The 12840-nt window shown below is 39.0% G+C and overlaps 1 protein-coding gene across 4 annotated transcripts in view; it reads left to right on the top strand.

Annotated features, from left to right (window-relative positions):
• LOC139449881 (copper-transporting ATPase 1-like) overlaps positions 1 to 12463 on the top strand; it is a 54752-nt gene extending 42289 nt beyond the window's left edge. For all 4 annotated transcript variants that reach the window (XM_071231452.1, XM_071231451.1, XM_071231453.1 and 1 more), the window contains 6 exons: positions 222 to 383; positions 3152 to 3294; positions 4224 to 4427; positions 5699 to 5816; positions 6800 to 6902; positions 7286 to 12463. In XM_071231452.1, the coding sequence (XP_071087553.1) occupies positions 222 to 383; positions 3152 to 3294; positions 4224 to 4427; positions 5699 to 5816; positions 6800 to 6902; positions 7286 to 7538 (983 nt within the window). In that variant the 3' untranslated portion in view covers positions 7539 to 12463. The remainder of the gene's footprint in view (positions 1 to 221; positions 384 to 3151; positions 3295 to 4223; positions 4428 to 5698; positions 5817 to 6799; positions 6903 to 7285) is intronic.
• Positions 12464 to 12840: the final 377 nt, after the last annotated feature.

Genomic DNA, 12840 nt, shown 5'->3' with positions numbered 1-12840 from the left:
TGTTGACATGGTGTATAAATAAAATATATTCTGATCTTTTGATTTGAAACCCCTAATTGACCAATCAGTTACCATGATTTGAAATTCCTGATTCAATCATCAGATATTGTGATTTGAAACTCTAATTGACTCAAGAGATATTGTGATTTGGTGACTCTGAATAACAAGATGTAAGTGCATTGTTTCCTGACAGTAAATCATTTGTTGGGTATTGTGTACAGATGTGATGCTGATGGGCGCTGCTTCCTCCAATCCCTATGAAGTCCTGATCGGGAACCGTGAGTGGATGCACCGGAACGGCCTGCTAGTGAGTGAAGCTATGGATAGTGTGATGACGGAACACGAGAACCAGGGCCACACAGCAGTACTCTGTGCTATCGATGGTAGGTCACTCCTATCAAGCAAACATAGTTCAGAATCAGATTACTTTCAGCCATCCAAGATTTAACTGACAAGGTTAAGATGGTCTTTATTTAAGGAGTCATTTTCATTATTATGTTCAAGTTGATATGCTGTCAAATCAAATTTGGTTTCCTTTGATAGAGGTATGCACCATGTACTCCCACCCTGGAAATTGGTATGGATGATGCTCTAACAGAGATGCAAAAACATGGCCACTTTTGAGTTCGAATAAGCAGCATGAAAGTTCAAAGATGATTTCTAGTTCTGAATAGGCAGTACGTATCAATGAATCTTCAAAATAGTAAGGAATTATATCATCTGACAATCAAAGGTGGTCTCCCCTATATGTGAATCTGCTGCAGGTCTGGTAACTATGTATGAATCTGTTGCCAGGTGTGGGAATGGTATGTGTGAATCTGTTGCCAGGTGTGGTACTGTATGTGTGAATCTGTTGCCAGGTGTGGTACAGTATGTGTGAATCTGTTGCCAGGTGTGGGAATGGTATGTGTGAATCTGTTGCCAGGTGTGGTACTGTATGTGTGAATCTGTTGCCAGGTGTGGTGACTGTATGTGTGAATCTGTTGCCAGGTGTGGTACAGTATGTGTGAATCTGTTGCCAGGTGTGGGAATGGTATGTGTGAATCTGTTGCCAGGTGTGGTGACTGTATGTGTGAATCTGTTGCCAGGTGTGGGAATGGTATGTGTGAATCTGTTGCCAGGTGTGGTGACTGTATGTGTGAATCTGTTGCCAGGTGTGGTACTGTATGTGTGAATCTGTTGCCAGGTGTGGTAACTGTATGTATGAATCTGTTGCAGGTGTGGAACTGTATGTATGAATCTGTTGCAGGTGTGGTAACTGTATGTATGAATCCGTTGCAGGTGTGGATACTGTATGTATCAATCTGTTGCCAGGTGTGGTAACTGTATGTATGAATCTGTTGCAGGTGTGGTAACTGTATGTATGAATCTGTTGCCAGGTGTGGGAATGGTATGTGTGAATCTGTTGCAGGTGTGGATATTGTATGTATCAATCTGTTGCCAGGTGTGGTAACTCTATGTATGAATCTGTTGCAGGTGTGGATACTGTATGTATGAATCTGTTGCAGGTGTGGTAACGGTATGTATGAATCTGTTGCAGGTGTGGATACTGTATGTATCAATCTGTTGCCAGGTGTGGTGACTGTTTGATGAATCTGTTGCAGGTGTGGTACTGTATGTGTGAATCTGTTGCCAGGTGTGGTAACTGTATGTGGGAATCCGTTGCCAGGTGTGGTAACTGTATGTATGAATCTGTTGCAGGTGTGGATACTGTATGTATCAATCTGTTGCCAGGTGTGGTAACTGTTTGATGAATCTGTTGCAGGTGTGTTAACTGTATGTATCAATCTGTTGCAGGTGTGGATACTTTATGTATCAATCTGTTGCCAGGTGTGGTAACTGTTTGATGAATCTGTTGCAGGTGTGGTACTGTATGTGTGAATCTGTTGCCAGGTTTGGTAACTGTATGTATGAATCTGTTGCAGGTGTGGTAACTGTATGTATGAATCTGTTGCAGGTGTGGATACTGTATGTATCAATCTGTTGCCAGGTGTGGTAACTCTTTGATGAATCTGTTGCAGGTGTGGTACTGTATGTGTGAATCTGTTGCCAGGTATGGTAACTGTATGTGGGAATCCGTTGCCAGGTGTGGTAACTGTATGTATGAATCTGTTGCCAGGTGTGGATACTGTATGTATCAATCTGTTGCCAGGTGTGGTAACTGTTTGATGAATCTGTTGCAGGTGTGTTAACTGTATGTATCAATCTGTTGCAGGTGTGGATACTTTATGTATCAATCTGTTGCCAGGTGTGGTAACTGTTTGATGAATCTGTTGCAGGTGTGGTACTGTATGTGTGAATCTGTTGCCAGGTTTGGTAACTGTATGTATGAATCTGTTGCAGGTGTGGTAACTGTATGTATGAATCTGTTGCAGGTGTGGATACTGTATGTATCAATCTGTTGCCAGGTGTGGTAACTCTTTGATGAATCTGTTGCAGGTGTGGTACTGTATGTGTGAATCTGTTGCCAGGTATGGTAACTGTATGTGGGAATCCGTTGCCAGGTGTGGTAACTGTATGTATGAATCTGTTGCCAGGTGTGGATACTGTATGTATCAATCTGTTGCCAGGTGTGGTAACTGTTTGATGAATCTGTTGCAGGTGTGTTAACTGTATGTATCAATCTGTTGCAGGTGTGGATACTTTATGTATCAATCTGTTGCCAGGTGTGGTAACTGTTTGATGAATCTGTTGCAGGTGTGGTACTGTATGTGTGAATCTGTTGCCAGGTTTGGTAACTGTATGTATGAATCTGTTGCAGGTGTGGTAACTGTATGTATGAATCTGTTGCAGGTGTGGATACTGTATGTATCAATCTGTTGCCAGGTGTGGTAACTCTTTGATGAATCTGTTGCAGGTGTGGTACTGTATGTGTGAATCTGTTGCCAGGTATGGTAACTGTATGTGGGAATCCGTTGCCAGGTGTGGTAACTGTATGTATGAATCTGTTGCCAGGTGTGGATACTGTATGTATCAATCTGTTGCCAGGTGTGGTAACTGTTTGATGAATCTGTTGCAGGTGTCTAAACTGTCTATGTAAATCTGTTGCCAGGTGTGGATACTGTATGTGTGAATCTGTTGCACGGTGTGGTAACTGTATGTGGGAATCCGTTGCCAGGTGTGGTGACTGTATACATGAATCTGTTGCCAGGTGTGGTAACAGCGATGCTGGCAGTTGCTGATACAGTAAAGTCAGAAGCTCACCTGGCTGTGCATTGTCTGAAGGAGTTAGGCCTGCAGGTGATCCTTCTGACAGGAGACAACCAGAAGACAGCAAAGGCCATTGCCAAACAGGTAACTGTCTGTAGCAATTGGTGGTTTAGAATAGCTTTTGACTAATTTCACTGTTTAGGCGGGACACTGGAAATAGTTTTTCCCAAGATGCATTAGCCCAAATTAATTATCACATTTCATAAAAAGAAATGTAAGCAGCAGGCATTGTATTTCTTATTCTCAGTATTGTTAAGGTTTGGGATTTATCACAAATACATTGAGTTTTCCGTTGATGAGAGGAGCAGGGTTTGATATCAGATTATAGTGCCTGGCCATCAATTTTCATCATAAATGTTACACCTGATTAATTAATGTATATATTTACCAGGGTCTACTGCACAACTTTTAAATCTCTTTAAATCTGTTACTACTTTCAAACCAGCAGTTTATACTTTAGTATTTATCCAGCATATTTTCATGTCTTCATACCTTCTGATATAAATATATACACTACAACCATTTCCCATCGAAGCAGTGTTGTTTCATCTCCTGCATTGCTAACCTACCACAGAAATATTCTCCCTCAAAAGCTTATGCTGAACAACCAATCAAAATTAATTCTTAATGAGAGCTCAGCATAAATTTACATTAAATATAGCAGCCTTTATATCTTAACTAAAGGAGTTTACTACAAATCAAAAAACTATAAATGAACTTCACGCTGGATATGATGTTTCCTTGGTAAGTTCTTTTCTTTGCTATTACAGTTCTTGCCTTGCCGAAGTTACTTCCCCTTAATTACAGCGCTCCTATGACCAGTACTGTGTAATTTGATGACCAATTTCATTCTTGTCATGTCATTCAAACAGGACTCAAAACAAAGCCTCAGTGGCAAATAGGGCCAAGGTATTGACGATAATGGAATGGAGATATGATACACTCGAAAGCTGAAGATGCAATTTATTGAACCACAGACATTGTTGTTAACGGACCGATATTCGCTTTGACAGGTTGGAATAAGACGTGTGTTTGCAGAGGTTTTGCCATCGCACAAGGTGAAGAAGGTGAAGATGTTGCAGAAGGCAGGAATGAAAGTTGCGATGGTTGGTGATGGTGTCAATGACTCCCCAGCACTGGCACAAGCCAATGTTGGCATTGCCATCGGCACCGGCACCGACGTGGCAGTAGAGGCTGCAGACATTGTACTCATCAAGGTCAGGGTCATGTCTTTACTTTCTTGTAGTGCAAAATTGTATTGATAATAATTCTTGCAAATCCTCTACTTCTATTACATCATTGCCATAAATCCTTATTTTGGCTGCAACTATATAACTAAATCTTCAGATTTTCAACAGAAGTCCTCTTCACTGTCAACTACACACAACTAGTTGTTCCCACAATAGCACCAAACAGTTCTCTGTGTGCAAAGGTTGGAAAAAAACCACTTCTTTCCTAAGTGCGCTTAAGTCAACACCTGTGGTTTTAGCTTACTATAGCACTTGGTTATGTAGCCACACTGTTTTAACTAGTATCCTAGCAGTACTTAGTATTTGCATCAAATAAAACATTATTATTACTGGGGTGGTTATGTGATTATTTTAGGGGATTTGGTAAGTTTTCATCTGTAATGGCTTTGTCTGTCCCGACCCTTACGTGTCAAAAGTGTTGACACTTCATGGTGACTGGGGACCTGCACACAGCTCACCCACACACAAAATGGGTAATCATGTTGATAAGTTTGGCAGAGGCCTTTTCTGAAAGGGTCATCAGTGGGAAGAGGGAAGGGAGGAGTTAAGTTAATAGTCATAGAGAAATAATGTCAGCATTTTCTCAGCGCATCCATTTTTTGTAACTGATCATGTAGGAGTGTCGGAAATACAAATTCTTGCTTCCATCTATTAATTCATGCACTGTGCAGAAAAATGATAAAAATGGATTTTCTCACAGGAATGTGGAGTTCTGAGTAAGATAAGATAAGAAAATTTCATGTTTTGTTTGCTATTAAACATCCATAATTATTTTGATACAAAAGATGTTTAAAATTCAAAAGAATGAAAAAAATGCGTTGGCTATTTTATTCAGAGTTTCAGATTCGGGTGATGTTTCTATCTACTCTGGTTTTCTGATTTAATTATGAAAAGTATTATCATTCAATATGAATAATGTATTGTTGACATATTTAAAAAATCTCTTTTACTCTTTACTATTTAAGTGTTTTGTGTGTTACAGTTCATGTATTGTAGACATATGTAAAAAATCTCTTTTACTCTTTACTATTTAAGTGTTTTGTGTGTTACAGTTCATGTATTGTAGACATATTTAAAAAATCTCTTTTACTCTTTACTATTTAAGTGTTTTGTGTGTTCATGTTGGCTTGGTTTGAATAGCTGAACATTGTGTAAGGCAGTGTGAACTTTCCATCACGACTAATTCATTGATTTAATGTATATTTTATGATTTTGCTTGACGCTCTTTATGTACACAGAACGATCTGCTGGACGTCTACGCTGCTATCAAACTGTCCAAGATGACTGTCCGACGTATTCGACTCAATTTTTTGTCAGCCTCCATCTACAACATTATCGGCATTCCGATTGCAGCAGGTAGGTCTGCTTTTTTTGTTTCTCTGACATAATGAATCTGCAGTACCTCAGTTTGGTTGACTGACGAGCCTGACAGGGCAGAATAGGTCCCCAGAACCTCATGCTTGTGCCTAAGGTACAGGAAAGGGCAGAATAGGTCCTCAGTACCTGATACCTGATACCTGTTCAAAAGGAGCATAACAGAGCAGAATAGGTCTTCAGTAACTCATGCTTGAGCATATAGGGCAGAATAGGTCCCCAGAACCTCATGCTTGTCCCTAAGGTACAGGAAAGGGCAGAATAGGTCCTCAGTACCTGATACCTGATACCTGTTCAAAAGGAGCATAACAGAGCAGAATAGGTCCTCAGGAACTCATGCTTGTCCCCAATGAGCATATAGGGCAGAATAGGTCCCCAGAACCTCATGCTTGTCCCTAAGGTACAGGAAAGGGCAGAATAGGTCCTCAGTACCTGATACCTGATACCTGTTCAAAAGGAGCATAACAGAGCAGAATAGGTCCTCAGGAACTCATGCTTGTCCCCAATGAGCATATAGGGCAGAATAGGTCCCCAGAACCTCATGCTCGTGCCAAAGGTGCATGACAGGGCAGAATAGGACCTCAGTACCTGATACCTGATACCTGTCCAAAAGGAGCGTGACAGAGCAGAATAGGTCCCCAGTACCAGATACCTGTCCCAAATGAGCATGGCAGGGCAGAATAGGTCCCCAGTACCTGATACCTGTCCCCAAGGAGCATGACAGAGCAGAATAGGTCCCCAGTACCAGATACCTGTCCCCAAGGAGCATGACAGAGCAGAATAGGTCCCCAGTACCAGATACCTGTCCCCAATGATCATGACAGGGCAGAATAGGTCCCCAGTACCAGATACCTGTTCCCAATTCTTGTTTACCTGTTTGAAGACCGCTGTTTCCCTGACTACTTGGAGAATCTTGACTGATTCACAATTTCACTTCTCTGTATAATCTGTGTGTTCTATTTCAGGCATGTTTGTACCACTGGGCCTGTCACTCAAACCCTGGATGGCATCGGCTGCCATGGCAATGTCCTCAGTATCAGTGGTCAGTGCCTCCCTGCTGCTCAAACTGTGAGTATTTTGGCAATATCAAGGACCTCTAAACTAATCTGTTTAGTTGGAAACTATATCCTTTTTCTCACAAGTGATAGATGACATTACATTTGGCATTTCATGGTTTTTATGGGTTTTTATGATCCACAGACCTTAAAAATTGGGAACATGGATTAAAACATCCTTATTTATGGTCTCTTTATTAATGCAGAGCCCTGATCAGTACTTCAAAGCTTGGTATATCAATGTTCCTCCATCACCCGTGAATACATGCAACCGCTATACGTTGTCTATTTTAAGTAGGTTTATAAAATGAGTGTGTTAATGATTGATAGTGCCCTGGACTTCAAACTAGATTGGCCCATGTAATCCTCTGACTAACTATATCATGTATGTTTCAGATTCCACAAACCAACAAAAGAAAAGTTGTTGACCCAAGACTACTACAAGCGTTACGCTGAAGACCAGGAATATGACAACATCTCACTACACCGCGGCCTGGACGAGGAGAGTCCCAGTCTCCGGAATAGTAAGACGGGAAGCCTCCTATCAAGGCTGAGCAACTGGAAGGCCATCACACCTGGGCCAGACAAGCGAAGCCTGCTTGATCAAGACAGTCCTGAGGATGAGATTGAGATGGAAGGGATTGTGTAGGTGAAGCGGGTCCCAGACACACAAGATCATATCTTAAATACATACTTGTAGTAGCTTAACATTGTTTGTATTATGCTTTACTGGGGGGTACGGGTGGCCCAGTAGTCTAAGGCGCAGCGATTCGCTGAGTTGCGTCCCTTGGGCACGCAAGAAACCTATGATTGTGGGTTCGAATTCCGGTTCGCCCCCATTATGTTTCTAGGTTTGTCAGCACCATACCCGTGCTCGTGGGTTTCACCGAAGTGGTAAACGTCTGAGACCTGCATCACTTCGGGCTTTCATCCCACATTAAGCTGACACGCCGCGATATAACTGGGATACTGTTAAAAGCGGGGTTAAACCCAACTCACTCACTCACTCACTCACTCATTATGCTTTACTGTTAGGATCAGAAGAAGAATTGTTTGTTTGGTCAGATTAAGTTTTATCTTAATTTTGCTTGTCCACTAAAACTTTCCTATAGACTTGCCATTCTACCTGATGCTCAAAGTGGTAGTCCACAAGGAAATGTCACTTGTCTTTCCTGAATTTTTCTTGTCTCGGAGTATCTGACCGGTGTTAATTCAAACTCTGTTGGTTGAGCAAGGAAAAAGCAAGTTGTGACTTACGAATGTCTTGTGAGGTGTTTATTCTGAAATATATTTTAAGAGGGCTTTGAATGTCATCCCCCAAAAGAGGAAGTGTCTACAATATTTTATTGAGCTTGTTGTGCTCACCAGCAAATGTATCTGTGATCATGTTGTTATTTGTCAGTTTGTGATTTCCTTTGAAAGTGCCATGGTGTTGAATTGGACTGACTCCATAGGATTGCAGAGGGATTCCTTAAACAGGAGACTTTAAAAATATAATTCATACAAATTCAGCTCTGCCTAGAAATTCTTGTTTTCTTAACAAACATTATGGTATAATGTCTTGAAGTTTCTTTCCCAATTTGAGATGTACATTAGATTGAACAAATGTTGAGAAGTACGTTTCATTTGGACCCCAATGTGATGTCAAGCTATCCTGATATCTGGAGAACATAATAGTGTATATTATCATTATTTTTATAAGCTGTTAATAAACTGATATGATCACTGTTACTTTTGCCTTGAGTATTGCAACCATCTTATGATCCGAGTCTGAGGGTTTTGTAAGTTGGCCACAAATCCACTGTCGATATGCAGAAGCCATTTTGGACACCTGATCCCCATTTAGGCCCACCTTCATGACAACATTCTGAGCAAGACACAAATCCTACCAGAAACAGTTCAGAGGAAGTAAAAAAGAAAACAAACAATTATTTACAAATGACTGCATTATGTATTTAGTACTTATACACATATAATAAGTATATTTTAGTATTGTTATTGACTATAAAGGTTACAAATGAACATATATCTCCACAGCATAAAATACAATACAGATGCTATATAATTTGTGATAGTTTATGGAAGTCAAACTTAAACTAGATTTCTTGACCATGTTTTATCTTGTTCATATTGGGTAACAAAGAAATCCAGTATGCTACTCTGTGGTTGTAAAATATTCTACATATTTGATGAATTTTGCAGACTGGTCAGTTGCAAGTTTGCATAATGATAAGCACAAGGAAGTCGTTGTTTCACAACTTATGTTTCAATTATCCTAATCGACTTCTGGATGTTCCCATTATTCCATTATGGATCTAAATGTGACTGACTGCTTTGAGATGTTGCCTTACAAATAGTATTTGATATTACCATAGAAGTAGTTTTGTACTGGTATGATACATGTCAGTATCCTTATCCAGGGTATGTTAAAAGAGGAACGTTATGATAACCAGAGAATAGACCTTAGTAGACATATATTTTAGTTGTATATTTTATTTGTGTATAACCTGTTAAATGGAGTTGCTTTCCTCACAACAAATCGTACATCATAGTATAAGTTAATTGCTTATCCTGTATGCCTTGTTTGCTACTGGTCTACAAGTGGTTGTCTACTACCCTGTACAGTATATATCTTATTTTTGCTAACTTGCAACCAGTTTTGACTTGTTTTTACCGTTCAAAGAAATATCAAACAAAAAATCAAAATCTGTTTTTTAACTGTCTTGATATAAGTTGACTTTACAACTGATCAGATTCAATACTTTTAATATTTTAATCCAATACTTCATTTACATGTAATGTTTTGTGGATTTTAGCTTAAACCTTAAGTTAGATTTTAACGAAATTTGAACCAAAAGAATAAAATGACCAGGGCCCACTTGCACAAAGCGATCTTAGCGCTAAGATGATCGTAACTCCCATTCTTTAACATAGGCTTACAATAGTCTTATCGCTAAAATTGCTTTGTGCAAGTGGGCCCTGAACCTGTATACAATGCCAGGGTAAATAGTGATAGGTATGTCTGACCAAACATGGTCAGGACGTTTTCATAGGCAATGTGAAAATGTGTTTATGTTTAAAGTTATGACACCTATCAGATGTACTTAAAGCAAGTCCTGTTGACATTACTAGGAAAAGTTTGGGTATATTTGTTTGTAGTATGTTCAACTGATTTGTTTTATTAGTTGTATCATCAGAAGGAATATATTTTGTGTGTCCTTGACCGTGACATTCACACATGACTTTATTTGTGGGAAGTATGTGCCTTTTGAAGAAGGATGTTTGGGGATTTCAGACATTTTGTTACACCAATTCCTGTTAATGATTTCATAATTAGTTTGAGCATAATTGATGTATAGCTTAGCATAAAACTGATCATATATCAATGCTTTACACCACTCAGTGCTATGTCAACTGTATGTTTTTTCAAAATATATTTTACATTATAGATTACTATGCCATGTGTTAAACTTTCTTTTATTTTCAGTGTGATTTTCTTTACTCAGTAAGATGTTTCACTTTTTTGAGGATAAAAATCAAGATAATTTTTCTAGTAATGTGTCATTGAAAATCTGACAAAGCCCATCTGTTGGTGGTCTGTTTTGAGTTTTTAAATAATTATGACAGATGTGTCATGTTTACTGTGTTCCTTTGTGCTGGATGCATTAATAAAGGAAAAAATGTGTTATGATTCCAACATTCTAATTGTCTCCAGAAGCACTTTCTAAACACATCACCAGTCACTTAGAAATACTTTTTCCAAAAAGTCATTTGATTGTTGATTGTACCTGTTTACACATAATATCTCATAAATGCTGCATGTATTGATGACTACGAATTTGACACTTTCAAGATGTCCTTCACAACGGCCTGTATTTGCTTGCCAAATATATGTTACAGAAAGATTAGCACTCATTGAGATATTGTGACAACACTGAACATGTTTACAAGGTTATCCCATGTTTTCAAGGCCTGTGGAGACTTGTATTCCATTTCTGCCAGTCTTAGTCTTGTAATATTTGTGATTGAGTGAACACTCTTGACCAATCTGGCATTGGTTTCGACTCAAACTGGCGCCAATTCTTTAAAATGGCCTCATTTGGGACCAGTACCCTCTGTACTGGCCTCATTTGGGACCAGTACTCTCTATACTGGCGTCATTTGGCACCACAGCTTTGTCTGAGGTGGCATCCTAAATGTTCTCGTTTGATAAGAGAACGAGATACAAAGAAATTCAGCTTACCTGTCACAAGTAAATGAATTATTTCGGGCCCATGACTCATAGGAATAGTAGGAAATAAAGTAGAGTCAAAATTGACATTATCAGTTGGTGACATCATGAAAAAGAGATGGTGTCTACATATTGCTATTGACAATGAAGCAATGTGGTGCCATGTTGTTTAATTTGATTATTTGGCGCTGTGAATTGCCTTATATCAAAATGTGCAAATATATCAAAGTTATTACACTGTTTAAAACCTAATGCTACTGTATGAGATCAAGTCCAACAGATATTAGGACATTGCAGCCGGAAGCTAAATCCATCTCCAGTTTTTAGAGAGTTCACTCTAGCGCAAGAAGCTCATGTCAGTGCATGTTCCCGAAGTCCTTCATTGTTTTTTATACATATTTGTAGATTCCTGTATTCCATATCCGTATACATGTCTGTACTGTTGAGTTTTGGTCCAAGCAAATTTTGATTCAGATCATTCAAGACCCAAATGTGATATCTGTATGAAATGTATCAATTTAACAGCCAATAAGGTTCCAACCATGCAATATTCTGGGTATTTTGCTTGAGACGAGACAGAATATTTTATCAGTCTGCATTTTATCAAGACATACAATATGTTTAGGTAAAACTCGACTATGATGACTTTTCACAACATCCAAGTCCAGTGAATGTGTGCATATACATGTTTATGACATCTGGAAACAGGAGTCACTTTGTACATGAAGTCAGAAATTCTCACAGGTTTTATGGGAGTTCCAGCTCCCACTGATAATGTCACTCAGCATATAGTCATTCAAATACCGATATTTGATTCTGATGTTTGGCAGTGATGTTTGACATATACGTTTGACACTGATATGTCATTTTACTATTTCGACCAGTATATATGTCAACAAAATACAATGAAAAGGAAGTGAATTTATGGATATCAACTTCTTTATTAATATGAGGAACACCCCATTTCGGAGTACATACTCTTTCACCAGGTGAATTAATCAGGACTGATATTTCCTGAATATTGATATTGACCAAAGCAGTTAAGGAAAATGCTTTCTTTGCGGTTTTATGTAAAATTATACTCAGTAACACAACTAATTTTGATATTCCTTTTGTCACTATTTACTGAATTTAACCATTTCTTGTCAAATGTGTATGTTTGTAATGTCCTTTATGATTTAGCTGTGTTGTCGTCAGTAATGTATGTTGCTACAGTGTTGTCATGATAACCAGATTTGATATATTTTTTATATCACATGACCTTGATTAGAATATTTTACAGACATGCTCTGCTTACTATGTACCATTGTAAAAATGATGAATTGATAAATAATTACACTGCATTTGTTCTTTATTGATATTATTGATTAAGCTATCATTGTGTTGCTGATGTCTGCATTATTTGTCATATGTTCAGTGGTGAGCTATTACCTGTTAGTGACGTCTCCATAGTCAACAGCACACACAAAGTCGCAGTCAATGGCACAGGTCCTAGATATGTTTTACTTTAGTGAAACACAAGCATGGTATGATGCCTACAGCCAAGGATCATAATCAGGGTGAAGAAGTGAAATGAAACCATGGTCAGTGGATCATGTCGTAGCTAAGGGACTCAACTCTGCACAACCAATTGTGATTCCTTTCCTTTGGCAGCCTCTCTAAAGACAAAACTCTCTCAGCCTCCCCAAGAAGACTGTCCACCTCCTCCTGTCCTAGCTGC

This window comes from Haliotis cracherodii, unplaced genomic scaffold, assembly GCF_022045235.1.
Source record: "Haliotis cracherodii isolate W230 unplaced genomic scaffold, xgHalCrac1.p SCAF_8, whole genome shotgun sequence".
Classification (NCBI taxonomy): Eukaryota; Metazoa; Mollusca; class Gastropoda; order Lepetellida; family Haliotidae; genus Haliotis; species Haliotis cracherodii.
This window is presented reverse-complemented; position numbering and strand designations above follow the sequence as displayed.